Here is an 18,798-nt window from a genome sequence, read left to right on the forward strand (position 1 = left end):
TTAATTTATTGAGTAACAAATTTTAATATTTTAGTTTTATATTTCATTTTTTATGTTTCATAATTATTTTTAAAATTCTGTAGTCTGCTATTCCTTAATATTTTTGGGAAATTAAACGCATCCCAGGGTCAGAAATACAATTCAGACTGCTAAGGTATTTCCTTGACGATTTTTGTCAGCTTTATTAGATTGGAAGTTTTCTACCAAACACCAATTTGCATCTTCCAAAACAATTTAGGGCATGTTAGCCTATATGTTGCAAACGAACGCTATTCGTAAAATGAAGTTTACAAAATATTCTCATTTTTGTTTTTGCGTTTAGTTTGTAGTAAATCATGGAATTTGATTTCAAAATTTATGCAAAACAAGTTAGACTGGAAACCAAATATGCCATTAACCTTTTGGTGTAATGGTAACTGGCAAGTATTCTTACTTGTCATTTCACAACAAAGAGAACGTGATTTCTTTTTACTTATGTAATGTTTAGTTCAAAAAGTTAAGCGAAATATTACCTCGCCCAAAAGCTAAACATGTCACAGTCACATTGTCATTATATCAGCTATGTAGAACTCTTGTCTTGCAGTGAACATTTTTCGACTGGAAACTTAGGAGAGTTTGGTCAGTATTTGGCTGAGTTATTTTGTTGCCGCATATGGGCTAGCAGCATCCACACATTGAATTAGGCATGATATGTCCGCATTCATCTATTTCGATCCGGGTAATATACATGAACACTTTAAAACATCACAAACTCTATACTAATTCATATTTTTTTCTATTTTATTTTTCTATAATATTATAGACTTATATATAATTTTTATTTTTTTATCGACAAATGATAGTTATTAAATGTTAATGTTTTTTTTTGTTAATAGAGAGAATTGAATCTTTGCTTGGAAGGTATAAAATTTTATATAAACAATATAATACATCGTATTAACAGACAATTCTTTTAATATAAAAAATAATATACATTATTAAGGAATATATTGTCTAGTACGAACTGTTTTTTTGTCAATATGGACGAAGTGTGATTTCTGTCCAAACTTATTTTGTATTTTTCAAAATTTTAATTAATATTTGTTTTAAAAAATGTATTAAGTCAGGTTTCTCATTCATGCATTTCGTATCTGTACTATTTGTACTAAATAGCATATGCCGTATTATTGATAGGTCAAGTGTTAATATAATAAATCTATACACTATACTTGCTAATAATAATGGTGATCTTCTCTAAAAAAATAATAATAATTAACGGCCATCAAATAAATAATAATAATGGAATAACTTCATTTGCTTATCATTTTCTTTATATTTTACCCTTAATAGTAAACATATAGGGTGATTTTATTTAAACAAGTACACTAAAAAAATACAAAAATACTTATTTTATTAAAATAACTCCTTATTTCAACAAATAAATTTAAATAAACTGATACGTATTCGACTGTCTCAAATCACCCATAACCTCTCGCATGTTTCTCATTTGTCAAATGTAGGTACAGAGTACCTTTTTTACACCACTATATGAAGGTAGATTCACAATATTTATATCAACATTCTAATTACCAAAATAGTACTTTAAGTTTTGTTATATATTAGCGGAACAATCATAGAGCATACTATTTTCCGTTTGACGGTAACATTTTTTTTTGTGTGTGGATAATGAATTTTCTATTAGGGGTAGTTTTATTGTGTGGAATGAAAAAGAATTGAAAAAAAATATTTTAATTAAAGTAGTGTATGAAAGTGTGGTACTTACTAATTTTTTTGAATATTTTCCTTCTAATTCCTTTTATTTCTTTCCATCCAAATCAAGACTTAGTCTTCTGGTAACCATTTCTTCAAGAATGGAATTGAAATTTATATATGAATTTTCTTTTCATTTACAAAAAGGGAAAAACAGAGTAGCTTTGTTAAGCCTAATTGATTAATTATCACCCTTTGTTGAAATGGAAGCCATAATCATTTCAAGGAGAGCAAGTTTCGTTAACCAAAACAAAAATTCTCAAAGTTGTTAACAAAAGTGCCTTTCCTTACAACTTTTGATTATTTCAATCAAGTTTTAGCTTCTTTATACGCTAATTTTTTGCAATTGGTCCACCCCAATTGAAGAGTTAAAGATCGTTCCCCCAACTTTCTCAAGCTTGTCTTAATTGCCAATAGAAACTCTTCTAGCTAGCACTGCTCTGGTTGTTGGAGGAGAGTAGCTTCAAAGGTTGCCTTTCATAAACTCCTAAAATATCTTTTTTTTTTCTTTTTTCTTTTAGAAAAAATGGAAACAATGAAGTAACATTTCACAATGTAGCCCAATGGGTATGAAATATTCAAAGTGAGCATACTCGTGAATCTTATAAATCCACATTAATTAAACCCATGTTTTCCCTCTCATTGCAATCTTGTTTTTTGCGTGTGGATTTCACTGGCCCTGGCCGGCAACATTGCCAATTTATGCATTTTGGCTTTTCTTTTTCTTTTTCTTTTTGTGAATGAGTCAATTTCAATTCTCTTGTTTATTTATATGCACGAAGGCATTATTTATAATATTATTATACATGCCGAACGAAGTTGATAATGGTGAAAAACAATAGTCACTTAACCACTTCAGTAATAATTAGTATAGGAGTAGTAGAATGGAGTATAACACATCATAAGCAATTATTGAGTAGAGACTACCTCTTTTCTCTGACCAGGGATTATAATTTATAAGAAAAAATAATAATTGCTAGCATTATTTTAGCATGTTAAATTGAAATATTTTCTAAAAGCTGTTGAGATGTGGAAAAGTTATTAATGTTTCATTTATTGTTTGTTAAAAATAAATAGTGATGTAGTTGCGGAGCTGTTAAATGCATATAATGAGTGATTGGTGAAAAAAGATGAACATTACTTTGAAAGCAAAAAAAGAAAAAAAATATTATACAAGAAACTATAAATTTAAATTCTACAAGTTTGAATTTGGATTGAAAGGATCTATTGTAAATTTTAAAAATAAAATTTTTTGTGTGACATTTGTATTTGTATCAAGAGAAATATCGTACAGTGATTCTTACAAATTTTTAAAACTGTTGACAAAATTCTTACAAATTCTTATTAATAATAAGAGTTGAATCAAATCTCTACCTCATGTTCAAATTTCAATACTAGTGTAAGAAAAGGAATTCAGAAACCACACTTTATGTAATAAGGCAAGTCCTTTCCTTATGTTTTCTAGAAGTATTCTTCATCAGATTAAATTTTTTTTTTTCTTGTAAGGTCGTATATTTTTTCTGTGAGAGGCAATTCTAATTGAGTTGAATAAATTTATTATAAATAAACAAAGCTCTTCTTCAAAATAAATAACAAACTCTAGATTACCAGTCAAACAAAAATAGTCTCTTAATCGTTAATCGACGCACTCGTTAGTAATAATGTTTTTCTTTACTGTTATACTAGTATTATTTATCTGTTTTTTTAACGATATTAAATATTTTTATTGTTAGTTATGATATGCTCAGGACTCGTAACTCTTCAATAATTATTTTTTGTACCACACGCATAACCCCACAAACATTGAACTCGTGTAATGTTCCGAAAAAGTTATGGGTTTCGGTCTATTTTATTTCTTTCTTTCATATAATTTTTAGGAAGAAAAAAATGTTTGAGACAGTCGGATCGATAGTGTGATTGTCACTATCACTTGGTCCAAAATCAATAATTTTGCATAGAATTACTGCATTTATTCGACTAATACATAAACCACGGAAATCTCTTTTTTTCCTATCTTTATCCCAATGAATCGAAATCAAAGCTTTAATTTTCTTTTGAGTAATCGTTCCTGTAAAGCTTGAATGAGTTCCTCGGAAACTTGATGTAAATAAATGAATTTTTATCCTCCGTTTCCGAGCTATATATCTTCATTTAATTCTGATTATTGAATATATATATATATATATTATTACCATGATCAGACGAGTTATTGGGTGTGGGACAATTGTCCCCATAAGATTTTATTTAATTGATCTCTACTCACATAATAAAAATAAATAAATTTATTCCCATAAAAAAATAGATATGATTCTCATAAGATAAATTATTTTAAAATGAATGTAACAAAATATAAGAAATAAAAAAGAGAAAATAAATTGATACTAGTCTTATTTATTTATTTTTTTAGTTTTTGATAGTATTGAAAAAAAATCATAAAATACTTTCAAAAGTATGAAAATACATATAAGATAATTGTAATTTGTAAAAGTATAAGTATTTTGAATTTTTTTTATCATGATATTAAATATTTTGTGATAACTAATGATATTTTTTATGTGATAATATTATAAATTATTTTTTTCTCTGACTAAGAATTTTTTTGAACCTGCCACTAATCATAACATTAATGTAAAATATTTACTTTATTAATGACAACTTTTTATTAGAAAAAATCTGACTAATTATTTTAGTGAAATCTATTATTTCAATCAGTGTTTTTTATCTACAAAATTCAATTCTGACCAACCACTTGTGATTGCATAAAAAGTATCTATATTTAGCAATTTGAGATTAAAAATGATAAAAGAAACCATTTTACAATCAGCAGCAGTTCTCTACTTTTAATTATCAAATTCAAAATAGAAATGTGCAGATGTTCTTATGTGCCACTAGGTCCAGGATATATAAAACATTTCTAGTAATCAAGTTTGAGAATGATTATTTAATATATATATATATATATATATATATATATATATTTAAAAACCATTGAAAATATTTCTGTTTTAATCTAAACAGTAAGCACCCAGCATTTCAATTTGAAGGTTTCAAAATCAGAGTAGCATGAACAATTCACAACATACAATTTAAAAGTGAAAGAAGATTTCAAACAAACCTGACATCACAGGCACATTGAGAGGTATAAGTGTAGGTAAAAGAAGGAGCAGTGTAACCAAAACAAAAGAGTAGAGTGGGATTTTGGGTTTTGAGTTTAAAATTGAGAGTTCAGAGAGTGTGGACCCATAGAGTGTGCAATGTCAAAATCCAATTTGGGGCTCACCATTTGGAAGGACGAATCTTTTTGGAGGAACAAAAGGGGCACAAAAGTTGTGGGTCCAATGTAAGCTGCTTCATATTATGTACACATGACATGATTTCTGGTTTTAAATCTTCTTTTTCTTTTTCTTTTTCTTTTGGGTGAACAGTAGTATAGTAGTACGATAGAAGGAAGATGTGGTGATCTTCAAATGATTATGTTTTGATCACAATAGTATTTTACATAAGTCTGTCAGAGTTATTGGTGTCACTTCATGAAAAATTATTGAGCAAATTTCTAGTGGAAAAAACAGAATTTTAATTGTATTTTTTCATCGGTTCCTGAATAACCGATATCATTAAAACGCGGGTGGTAATTTTATAATCAAGAAGAATGTGTTTACATTACTTGTATATCGATCTGATCTTAATAAATACTTTTAAATCTCCTATACGTTGAGCCAATTCAAAAGCTAATGTTTCTAAGTCAATTCTAATATTAACTGATCTAGAAAGTTGTTTTTAGATCAGATAAAAAAGAGACCTGATCTAAAAAGTGTTCTCACAACAAAATCCAAGAACCCTTTTCAGTTAATGTCGCACGTGAGAACCCTGGCCTTTTCAGTTCTTTGAAAACCCTCTTCGCACGTCGCCGCTCTAAACTCTGGCCCAAAGCTCGTCGCAACGGTGTTTGCGTTTTCCACCGTCGTCAACAGCGGAGTTCCCTCCTTCAAAGCCCGTCGCACGCCGCTGCTCTGAACTCCGCCTCGAAGCCCGCCGTGATGGCGTCTGCGTCTTCGTTGTCATCAAAAGCGGAGTTCCCTCCTTTGAAACCCTTTGCTCTCTACTGTCTGCATTCACGTTTCTGTTCTGGTACATTCCAATTTCATTCTAATTTTCGTTCTTTGCATTTTCTAGTGTTTGGTTTTCTAAGAGTGAAGCTGTGAGGTTTGGTTTTCTAAGAGTGAATCTGGAATTACTGGAAACTTTGATGGTTCTCCAAGCATTATAATTAAGTTAGAACTCACTTTGGTGCATTGAGGAAAAAGATAGAAGAGTTGTTCTGATCTTCAAAGCAAAGCAGAAACGTGTTTGGCTTACTCAGACACTCTACACTTCACATTTTGACACGTAATTAGTTCTTTGTTACACGCTTTTTAAATTTCAACATTTTATGTTCTGGATTTGGCTCTCCTGAGATGCTCAATTATTCCTAGAAATTTAGAATCTTGTATACATTAGCACAACTGATTAGAACTTAGAAGTTAAAAAACAATTTAGGCCTATATTTAAGCCTTGGTTTTAATGTGAATTTATACTTATATTGATGATCACATATAGATGTCTTAAGCCATCGCAAGTACTCCTTTTTTGCAAGGCATCTGCTAATGATAAGGGAAGCATCTGAGGATTGAGGGCAAATGCAACCTGAGAGATGGCAAAAAGAACGCTTTTGCTCAAATTAAGAGATGTAATGTAATAATTTACACAAACATGATGGTTAACAACTTTTAGAATGACAAAATTAAGCAAGTATCCAGCTTCTGAAACATGGTGCTCATGTAAGTGTTGAATCCAGTTGAAACCACCTAGCCTGTTTAAGTAAAAACTGATGCCATGTTTATGCCCTGTGGTGTTTATAATTAATCATTTTTAAGCAAAGTTCTTCATTCAATCTGACAATACTAAAGATAAAAGATATAGGAAATTACAAAATTAATTCTGACATTGGTAAATAATGAGATGAATCACAGATTTGGATCCTCATGACTTAAATACAACAACATTAGTATATTAAAGTGATTCGGGTTTCTCTATTCCATTCAATTGTACAAGGCATTTCTTCTAACAAGCATGCATAAATAACCATAATAGTGTTCCTTTAAATAAATCTTAATTCAATTGGAATCTCAAAGCAGGTTTTCAAAAGTTTTCTAATTTTAAAAAAATAATAGCAAATCCATGATAGTAGACCTTTAAATAAATTTTAATTCTCCCTCGTGGCAAACATTTTGAGGGGGAAGAGCACATATGTTGATTTCTGTGAAGTTGTAAGATGACAAATCTCCATACTTGATGAGGTAGAAATGCAGAGTTACTGAGAATTAATTATATAGCAAATGCCAAGTGAAATGGAGTCCAATAATGCTGAATATGTGGCATTGGGAGGAGAAGGTTCTGCTCCAAAGTTAGAGAATATCCACAAGGTTTCAATTATACCTCTGATGTTCTTTATCTTTTATGAGGTCTCAGAACAACCATGGTTCATAATCTTTTTTTGCTTTAAGATAATATATGTTCTAATTTCTATCACAACCCATTTCATTTGAATAAAATCATATGTTGCAACTCAACCAACTGTTTCAAAGGAAATTGAGCAACAGAGCGATGGTTTGCGTCTGTGGAATGATTTCACCATGTTGTTGTGGATGTTATTGGCCATGTAAAATAGGTTCCACCTAAGGTATACTATTTATTTTTTTCAAGTTTCGGTTGATATATAATACCATTTAATTGTAGAATGCCTTTTAGAGATGTGCCACTTATGTTAGTACTCTTTAGACCTTAGTAACTTGAACCTAGGACCTGAATGCCTTATCCCAACCCTCAGCTACTTGAGTTCTAAAAACCTTTTTCATTTAACTCAAAAGAAATGCAATGAATTGAGTTTTCATTTGGACAAGAATGATACTCCTCAATTATGAATCTCATAACATGTTAGAATATTAAAAAAGTAACCATCTAATAACTATAAGGTACTTTTTATTATAATGTCAATGTCTGTGTCATTCCTTGTTACCTCAGTGTTTGACTTAGATGTAGATGTTTGTATTTTTAATTTATAAAGATATATTTTAGTACTTTTTATTCTTTGATAATTTTGTCTTTTTCGTAATGTTGAACCTGTATGTTCTCGGCGTGCAGTAAATCAAACTTGGATGAGTCTGAATTTTCCAAATTCCATTCTAACGTGAAACATTGGGACATAGTTGGTATCACTGGCCACTGGGTTTCTAGGTTGGTGTTGCTATAAACTATCAGTTTACTATCATGATGACCTTCACCACATATTGCCCAAAAAATGTACAGCAAATTTCTCTCTCTCCTTCCATTCTTTATTTACTATGCACAAAGCAACTGAGCTACTCATTCAAGGATAAATAACATTGTAGTTTAGCAATGTCTTGGCATCTTTTATTGTTCAGCAAATAGCAATGTCAGGAGAAAGGCAATTTATGATAAATGAACAATGAGAAACTAGATAATGCACTTCTAATATTTCTTCACACTTTGTCTTCCGATATTGTAATCATTTTGCTTACTATACTGTTTATTGGTGTTTGTAAATAATGGATTTTAAATTAAACTTATTCATGGTTGTTAATGATTGTTTCTTTATAATATTTAATTCTTTGTTCCTCTTTGTCATTACTATCTATAATGCAGTATTCTGCTGGAACACCTGAGGTGGCTTTTGTTGCAACATCGAACAGCTCTAGGATCAATGTATTTAGATGGTCAATTGGGGAAAACAATTGCATCGCCTCCAATGTCTCCTCGAGGAGTTAGACAGCTCTCTTTCTCCGTCAAATCATTGCTTGAGAAATTGCAGAATTCATCACAAGTAGGTGTTATACATTGGCTCTTCAAAAGGACAGCCTGATGCTATTGTCCTTTTATTAGTTGGCACAATGATGTATTTGTTGTGGCTGAACCTGGAGATCTCGCTGCGAAATTTTTACAAAATGTTAAATTCAGTTTGTTGTCAACAATGTCGACATAAATAAGTGATACAAAATTAAGTATCTATAAAGTAGAGCTTAAGTTGAAAACATTTGATAGAAATTAATTTTATTATGTCTTCGGCAAATTGTGTCCATCTTAAAACTTTGTTTTAATTGGATTTGTTTAGTTATTTTCTTTCTTTTTCATCTTTCCTTCTAGATCAATTAATGAAAAGATAAACTTTTTACATCGGTTATTAGCAAAACCGATGTAAAAAGGGTGTTTTTCAACCACTTATATTCTTAGATTGATTGTATAGGAAGTCACTTTTAAGACTGATTAAAATATGATGTAAAATGTATGACTTTCTACATCTCTTTCATAGACATTGGTCATGCAACTGATGTAATTGGTCATTTTTAAATGATGTAAAAAAATATTTTTTGTAATAGTGCATTAGATATTAGTGTATTATTTACATAACCGTTATAAAGTTGGTGCATTGTTTTGAGTTTAATTTTTATCTCCTTTTATTATAAAATATGTTTGTTTTTTTAATAAAATATGTTTATATCATCATTGGATTTGATGTAGTACAAGTTATAGCATATCATACATTACAAGTGAGACTCGTGAATTCCACGATTTGAAAAGAAAAAACAAAGAGACGACAAAAATGTGGGTAAAAAATAACTTGAAAAACTATCTAATCGATGTGTGATGATGGTTGAATAATTCTTATTAAAGTTGTCAATTTGGTCCTAGATTGTAGGGTAAACTCACTTGATCTTCCATTATGGCCCTAGGGGTCTTAGGCCACCAAATGAAGGCCCTACAAGGTCCCACCCACACAATCTATTTAATATAGGAGGGTCAACGCTAGCCCATGCGTTATGTTATTTAAAAAATGACTTTTTTAACCTTCCAAAACATATATTTTTAATTTGGTTGAAAGTTATTTTTAGTTGACCTAAGTTAGGATCATTTTCTTGGCCATTGTCATTTTTGGGCGATCTTATTTAGCTTTAATTTTGGAGACCTCGAATAGATTATTTTCAGCCAACCTCTATCGGGGCTATTTTCGATCGTCCTCGGCCAAGGTTGTTTTTGGCCAACCTCAACTATGATTAATTTTGGTTGACCTCGAGTAGGGTTATTTTCGGTCAAACTCGGGTATAGTTAATTTTGGTCGACCTCAACTAGGATTATTTTCGATCAAACTCGAATAAGGCTATTATTGACCAACCTTGATCGGGGCTATTTTTGAGTGACCTCAACTAGAGTTAATTTTGGCCAACCTCGAGCAAGACTATTTTTGTCCGACCTCATATAAGGCTATTTTCGGTCAACCTCAGCTAGGGTTAATTTTGGTCGACCTTGACCAAGGTTCTTTTCAGCTGACCTCGACTGAGACTATTTTCGATCAACCTCGGTTAAGGCTATTTTTGGGAAACCTTAGTTTGGGGTATTTTTAGCCGACCTCAAGCATGGTTGTTTTTGCCCAACCTTTCGACCAAGGTTATTTTTGGTCAACCTCGCCTGGGTCTATTTTCGGCTAACCTCGACCAAGACTATTTTTGTTTGACTTCGATTAAGGTTATTTTTTTGGTCGACATCAACTAGGACTATTTTTAGTCAATCTCAGTTAGGGTTAGTTTTGGCCACTTATTGGCTTGGTAGACTAGTTATATATATATATATATATATATATATATATATATATATATATATATATATATATATATAGTTAACAAAATATGATCAACCCATAGTCTATATTTCAATATTACATAATTATTTATTACTATAAATTATTTTGTTGGGTATTATCATTAAATTACTAAGAAACTCTTGTTATTTTCTATGGCTAAGTACATAAGTTGTCAAATGGTCATGAGCAAGTATGGTAAAAATGTATAAAATACATAAATATTAAATCATATCAAGATCAAGATAATAATTATTAGTTATTATCTAATTTTATCAATATCAAATAACAATATAGGAGCATATTGTATGCTAGTAGTCAATAATTAGTTATTAATAGTTTAACATGTTTTAAGAATTGAAAAAAAAAAAGGAATTGAACACAAAACAATTTAAAAATGATCGACCCGGTCAAACCGAGCCAATCCAATCTGGATCACATTCTAGTCAAACCTGACAGGGTCAAATCGGGTTGATCCAGGTTTACTACATTTTCGGTCCTATAGCTTAATCAAATTGATCAGGCCATTGGTTCTTGATCAAACTAGTTCAGTTTTTGCAACTATTTTTTGGGTATCGCCCCAACCCTGCCCCGACTTTGACAAGAAATTCCCGCTTTGACTAGGCACAAGTATGAGTATGGGTAATACCTATTTTTTTTTAAGTGTGATCTGAGTTCGATCTTTAACGATCTGTCCCCGTTACACGGAACTAGAAATATCTCAAGCGAAAAACTTTATTTTAATTCATTTAAAATTCTTTGATTAATTTTATTATGAAAACACTTGTAAACTTTTTGTGTTTCAAAGGCCAAAGTTAAAACGCACGATATCAAGATAAAACATCATGTGATATGACTATAAAATTGAATAACTATATGTCTTATGGGACTCAATCATATCATACACTTGTACAATATCAAAGGAAACAACAGATGGAAACACATCTTCACATCCTAGTATGCATATCCAAAAAGTCTCTGAAGACACAGGGCTACCTCCTAACCATCTGCTCCCCACATACATTAGATACAGGTACATCACAGGCAGGAACTACATGTACAACAACGCAAAGGGGTACACTTATAAAAAAATAATACTAAAACGGGATAAAACTGAAAACATTAAAGCATGATATACTATCATCACATATATAACATAATATGTAGATATCATACATAAAAGAATACGTCTTTATTTACATAACAAAGCATATTATAACAATCATCATATCAAGATTCAATCATCATACACCATTAGTCAATCAATCATCGACACCAAAGACATGCTTGACTTCATGGAGATTTCACCTTTTGAGTGATTAACCTAAGTACATCTCTTAACATAGTCACACCTTGACCATTGGAGGAGACTTGAATTAACCCTACGGAGAAAGTATGATTTTATCAAAAATGGATGAGCATGAGTAGTGCCTTACCTTTGGTAATGCTTGCAACGACCTTAACCTTTTTAGAGGTTTGCTTATCCATCGATTCTATAGGCCATTTCACCGTTAACTACACTGAAAACCTCCAACACTAGGTTAAGGGCCTTCTTAGCAATCACAACTTACGTGTCTACTCACAACAACAACTACACTTAGATTCCTTGAGATTTTTAGGTACGACACATTCATACCCACCATGTCACTCATGGTTGGTCTCATGTATTCAATCACCATCAACAACAATTCATACCATATACATTGAAAAGTTACTAAACCTTTTGGGAAGTAATTTTCACACTCTGACATGCCATTCAAAGTCAAAACCTAGGGATGATACTTAGGAAGATACCCCACCAGGCGAAACCCCTGGGCCACGTGAGACGTAGTTCTAGCATGGAACTCACTCTCTCAAGTATACCATTTTCATTTCAACAAAAGCCTTTCCAAACGTCGTAGCTAACCCTTCCAACACATATGCATGGTTACATGGCAAGATTATTATCAATTATCATCATCTTATCAACATCACCACATACACCTCATCAAACAATGTTCATATCATCATCAAGAAATCAACCAATACAACTCAATACATTCATCAATCAACGTAATTATCTCATCATCAATATAATTGATTTCATCAACAATAAGAGCATAGACCAATCAAATCATATAATTATGCATTAGTATATCATTATAACAACTTTTAGCTTCATGTTTAAGGTTATCAAAACATCTCATAAGTTTTGGATTACTATGTCTTTCATTTTCTATTATACACCTATGACCTTCATAACTTATGATAAATAAATATATACTAACTCAATAAAGTTGGTTCTTGTCTCATTTAAAAGACAAGAAGATTAGTTTACCCAAAAACCAAGTTTGGAAGCATACTATGCCTAAAATCATAATCTATATCAAACTTTTACTTTATACCGACAACTTGATCTTTGTTAATTAATTTAATCATTTCTAGAGTTATACACAATATTTTTAAGTGAAACTAAGTCCTTAGTTAGTTAACATCCTGGGCTACAACTTTTATGAAGATCATCTTCCCTAATTTGCACTCAAAGATTGACTTTTGATCCATTGAGTCAACTATGTCTTACTAAAGTCAATTAAATCTAGTAGAATTGTTCTAGGGGGATTTTACTAATATAACTGGTCATTATCACACCAAATAATTGACTATTTGTGAATTTGAATTAAAACACAATCCTTGGAACTTAAAATAGTCAATTACCAGACCACATAATCGACTATTGGCGTGAGCTAAAGGAAAATTCAACCCTTGGAACTTGTTTTAATTGATTATAGTCGATTAAAATGATTTAAGGGAGCAAGGGCTATGAATTTTCTCATAAAAACTTCATTTTTCTCAGATCTTATGCCATCCCACACTATGTGAACAATACCATAACAAATTCAAGCATGCATAAGACATTCTCAACCATCAAATTCTATTTATGTCCATACGTATCATCAAATCAATACCCAAATCTCAAAATCACATATATCATCATCAAACCATCAACATGATACATAATAACCATTCTAATACATCACAAGGAAATAACAAACAAGAACAAGGTCAGCTTCCCTTACCTCTATAAACCAAGGAGCAATCTTTAAGAGGAAGAAATGGAAAAGATGAGGGCTTTGGGTCCAAGATGAGAGCTTTCCTACTACCACTTAGCCACCACACACCAAGAACCCATCAACAAATAGAAACAACATTAAAATCCTAAAAATAAGTACTTTCATAAACTCCCATAGGTGCTCTATGAAGGAAAACAAAAATAGAGTCAAATGGAGGAATTAAGGGAGTTTATCCCTCCATGGCTCAACCAAACAACATCAAAGGGAGAGGAAAGGGTCTCCTTTGATCACCAACACCAAACCTTAAGCTTCTACGATTTGTGTCTCTCTTGGAGAAGAATAAGAAGAAAAAGAAAAAGAAGAAGAAGAGAAAGAGAGCCCCTTGTAAATGCAAAGCTGAATTGTGAGGGTTAGGGAATGGTTTATAACCCTTACAATTTTCCTTTCCACACCTAGGCTTTCTTTGAGCACACCCACTTCTTAACATAAATTAAGGTCCATCTGCTTAGGCCAAAACTTACTAAAACTCACTAAACAAACATAAGCACAACATCACCACATAAATAATTAATTTACTTCAAGCAATTAAATTAAAATTAATTGCACTTGATAATTAATTACAATCACTAAATCATGCATTATGAAAATCACAGTGTTACACAATCCCTATAGAATTCACGCGTGAGGAGGGTCAAAGAGGAGGCTTAAGGGTGACTAAGTTTCAAACCAAGGATTAATTCCATAGAATGCCCTAAGGATCAAAACTTGTGATTTGTGGAGATACCTCGAGGTTCCATGAAGAGACAAAAATCCTAATTATGGTGGTTAAAAAAATTAGTTTAAATATATAAATATGTTAATAAATGAAATTTATTAATTTATAGTTTATAATATATCATTTATTGCTTATTGTTCATTAAAAAACATCATTTATTGTAAACAATATTTTAGCATAGTACTAGTTAAATACGACTTGTGTCTTGCATAGATATTAATTTTACAATTTATAATTTTTTATACTATTATAACTTTTTTAATTTATGTAACTATGATATTTGAGAATAAAAATGTAGGGCCGACTTAAGGCCTAAGCAGCCAACCAAGGGCTTTAGGCCCCCCCCCCCCCCCAAAAAAAAGGCCCCAAAATTTTTTTTAGTACTAATATACCTAAAAAAAATGTAAAATTATATTTAAAAATAAATTTTAATTAAAATATTATAAGTAATTGTTAATATTTTTATTGGTACTGTAAGTAACAATTAATGAGCAACAACTCTTTATTAATATCATAGCATTGTTTAGAAAAAAGAGATTTAATAGTTAATAGCTAAAGAAACCCAAAAGTTTTTCTTTTATTTCTATTCTCTTTATTTTTTTCTTATTCAATTCTAATTTTGTCTTCTTTTCTCACTGTCTCTCATACTTCTCTGTCTTCTCACTTGCTTTTTCAGTTTAGTTGATTATTGTTTCACTTTGACACATTAGCCAATAGCTCCTCAATACCTATTTGTTTATTCTCATTTGTTATGTGCATGTGTCTCTATTTGGATGGTAGAGGGAACAATTGACATTTCTTCCTTTTGAGTGTGTCAATATTAGGTAAAAGCCAAAAATAGAACATATTGTACTCTTATTTACTCAAATTTTCTTTTGTTGATAATTATTACATACTTACATGTTCCTTTACCAAATTATAATTGCTTTTTCTATTGAAAAGTGTTAATTTATTAATCTAAAATCTTATACATATAGTAATAGTCTCATTATTGTATTGACAAATGACTAGTTTTATATATATTATTAAGCTTCTGCCCCAAATTCTGATGAATTGCAAGATTGATCTCAAAATAAGTTTATTTTTTATTGTTTTATTAATGAATAATGATTAATCTCAAAATAATTTATGTAGGTTTAACAAAAAAAATAAAATTTGGAAATTAAGATTAAGCACTTACCAAAGAAGAGAAAGAGACTTGAGACTTCAAGATACAAGTTCATTTGCTTAACAACCAGAATCAGGTTTTATTGTTTTAGCTCATTCTTATTTTATATAATCATCTTTGTAGTGTTTTATATATTATAATTTTTAATTTCATACAAAAATATATAGAATAAGTATGTCAACTAGAAAATATGAATCATGCAATTCAAAACTTCAGAAAAAGAGAAGAGTTGAGGCTTTAATTGCATCACAAAAAGGAGCTATGTATAAATTTATAAAAACAGATGAGAAAAATGGATTAGAAAATACAGGTCGGTGCTCTTTGAATGAACAAGATAACAATTTAGATATAAGTGAAAACAACAATAGAGAAGTAGTTAGTGATGAGGATAATTATAATTCTGATTCTCAAACTCATGATAACAAGGAGGAGATTGGGAGACTAGATGATTCTACTTTTGAAAATATATATGATCCAAGCCAATGGAAGAATATTGATACGACTTTGAGAGATTTATTAGTGAAAAATGGCCCTATTAAAGTTACTGATATGGATTTCCCAAAGGGTAAATATTCTAGGCACTTTTCTTCATCAAATTACATTCAAAAGTTGCCTAATGGAGAAAAACATGAAAGAAAATGACTAATTTATTCTAGATATTTGGATAGAGTTTTTTGTTTTTGTTGCAAATTATTTAATGTTGTTTCTTGTACAAGTAAACTAGCTAACAAAGGTAGTAAAGATTGGAGAAATCTTAGTGCTAAGTTGAAGAGTCATGAAATAACGAATGAGCATATTACTAACATGATTGCATAGATTGATTTGGAAATGAGATTGGTAAAAAATAAAACAATAGACAAACATGTTCAAGAATAAATAAATAGAGATAGAGAACATTGGAGAAATGTGTTGTTAAGAATTATTGCAGTTGTTAAAACCCTTGGTAAAAATAACAGCCTTCCGTGGAAAAAAATGAAAAGATCTACCAAGAAACTAATGATTTTTTTAAAGTCTAATTGAAATGATTGTAAAATTTGATCCAATCATGCAAGAACATATTCGTCGAATTAAAGATGATGAAATTCACAACCATTACCTTGGGCATAATACACAAAATGAGTTGATAAATCTAATAGCAGGCGAAATCAAAACAAAAACTATAAAAAAATTAAGGATGCGAAATATTATGCAATCATTCTTGATTGTACTCCATATATAAGTCATCAAGAGCAAATGTCTTTTGCATTAAGGTGTGTGGATATTTTATCAACTCTAATAAAAGTTAATGAGTATTTTTTAGAATTTTTAAAAGTAGATGATACAAGTGGAAAATGTCTTTTTGATGCTATTATAGATGAATTAAAAATTATTGGACTTGATATTAATGACCTTAGGGGACAAGGATATGATAATGGATCTAATATGAAAGGAAAACGTCAGGGTGTGCAGAAAAGATTCATTGATATTAATCCTAGATCATTTTATATTCCTTGTGGTTGTCATAGTTTAAACTTTGTGATATGACTAACTCTTGTCCTAAAGCTACATCTTTCTTTGGTGTGTTACAACACGTGTATACACTTTATTTCCTTCTTCTACAAAAAGGTGGAAAATTTTACAAAACCATATATATAGCTTAACTCTTAAATCATTGTCACAAACACATTCCGAAAACTATATTGAAAGTGTGAAAGTTGAAAGATTTCAAACTTTACAAATAAGAGATGCTTTATTTGAATTAGCTGAAACTAGTAATGATCCTAAAATAAAAAGTGAAGCTGATTGTTTAGCAAATTATGAGCATGAAAACTTTGAATTTTTGTTAGGCATGACTATTTGGTACGATATTTTATTTTCAGTTAACTTAGTAAGAATTTACAATCAAAAGATATATGCATTGATGAAGCTATTGAACAATTAAAAGGTCTTCTTTCATTTTTTGAAAAGTATAGGGAAAATAGATTTGAAAATGCATTGATTTCTACCAAGGAAATTGCTTTTGAAATGGATATAAAGCCTAAGTTTCGTGAAAAACATATTAGTCGTAGAAAGAAACAATTTGATGAAAATGTTGAGGATGAAATTGTAAAATCTCTTCAAGAATCATTTAGAATTGATTACTTTTTGTATATCGTAGATAAAGCAATTGCCATACTTCAAAGTAGATTTGAACAATTTAAAATATATGAAGATATTTTTGGTTTTTTATTTAGTGTTAAAAAATTAAAGTTACTAGATTGTACACTTTTGAAAGAGAAATGCCTAAACCTTGAAAAATCTTTGAAACATGATAATTTGTTGGGTGTTGATGGATTAAATTTATTTTCAGAATTAAATATCTTAAAGGAAATTATAGGATTGAAAAATGATAAACCAATTGACATTCTTAATTTTATAAAAAGAATAAATTCTTTTCCAAATGCGTATATAACTTATAGAACAATGTTAACGATACCAATATCAATTGCTTCAGCTGAAATGAGTTTTTCAAAGCTAAAAATAATAAAAACTTACTTAAGATCAATAATGTTTCAACAAAGATTGAACAGATTGATGTTATTGTCTATTGAAAAAGAAATGTTAAATGAAATTAATTACGACAATTTAATCGATAACTTTGCATCACAAAAAGCCCAAAAAATTAATTTTAAATAAAATAATGATAATTTTAATAAACTATTTTACGAGTAAATAAAAGGCCTCAGTCTTAAATTTGCTTTAGGCCTCTCAAGTGCTTGAGCCGCCCCTGTCAAAATGTATACTATTATTACTATTATTATTATGTTAGTATTTAAGATAAAATTTAATTTATTATTATTATAATAATAATAATAAATTTTTACGACATTTTAAGAAAATTATGATTATAAAAAAGTTATCATAATTATAAAAAAAAACGTATTAGTGTTAATTAAATTTAATTTAAGTTAGAATCATGATTGAATTATGATAAAAGACGTAACTCTTCCAATGATTTCTTTGACCAGACATGAAGAGTCTATAAAAACATGGTTTTGACACACATTTCAAGATATATGATATTCTTCCAAACAATCCTTTTTCACAATCTTTCTTTAACCATTGCCCATTGCTTTTTCTTTGACAAAAAACTTTCTAAACTTTGTTTTCAAAACTTTGTTTTTCTCTGCAAGTGAAAATTCTGTAGAAAACAAAAGTGTGTTATCTTTTCTTCCTTCTCCCTCTTGCCAAAAGATTCAAATGATTAACCGCCTGAGAATTCTTTTGATTCTTCCTATTCCCTTTAAACAAAAGATTTCAAAGGACTAACCGCCTAAGATATTTTTCGTTTCCCCTTACAAAGATTCAAGGGACTAACCGCCTAAGAATTCTTTATCTTAACACATTG

At 30.1% G+C, this 18,798-nt stretch overlaps 1 protein-coding gene across 3 annotated transcripts; it reads left to right on the forward strand.

Moving 5' to 3' along the window:
- The first annotated feature begins 5,251 nt into the window (after positions 1–5,251).
- On the forward strand, positions 5,252–8,930 carry LOC114390151. Of its 3 annotated transcripts, XM_028350837.1 has the most exons (4): positions 5,412–5,877; positions 6,383–6,566; positions 7,930–8,022; positions 8,452–8,930. In XM_028350837.1, the coding sequence occupies exons 2-4, from the start codon at positions 6,556–6,558 to the stop codon at positions 8,666–8,668; spliced, it is 321 nt and encodes a 106-aa protein (XP_028206638.1). In that variant the 5' UTR covers positions 5,412–5,877; positions 6,383–6,555; the 3' UTR covers positions 8,669–8,930. The 3 variants fall into 3 exon arrangements, 1 of the variants encoding a protein (XP_028206638.1); XR_003661827.1 differs by lacking the exon at positions 6,383–6,566 and having other exon boundaries at positions 5,252–5,877; positions 7,930–8,088; XR_003661826.1 differs by lacking the exon at positions 6,383–6,566 and having other exon boundaries at positions 5,395–5,877; positions 8,452–8,854.
- Positions 8,931–18,798: the final 9,868 nt, after the last annotated feature.

This window comes from Glycine soja, chromosome 16 (genome assembly GCF_004193775.1).
Source record: "Glycine soja cultivar W05 chromosome 16, ASM419377v2, whole genome shotgun sequence".
Lineage (NCBI taxonomy): Eukaryota > Viridiplantae > Streptophyta > Magnoliopsida > Fabales > Fabaceae > Glycine > Glycine soja.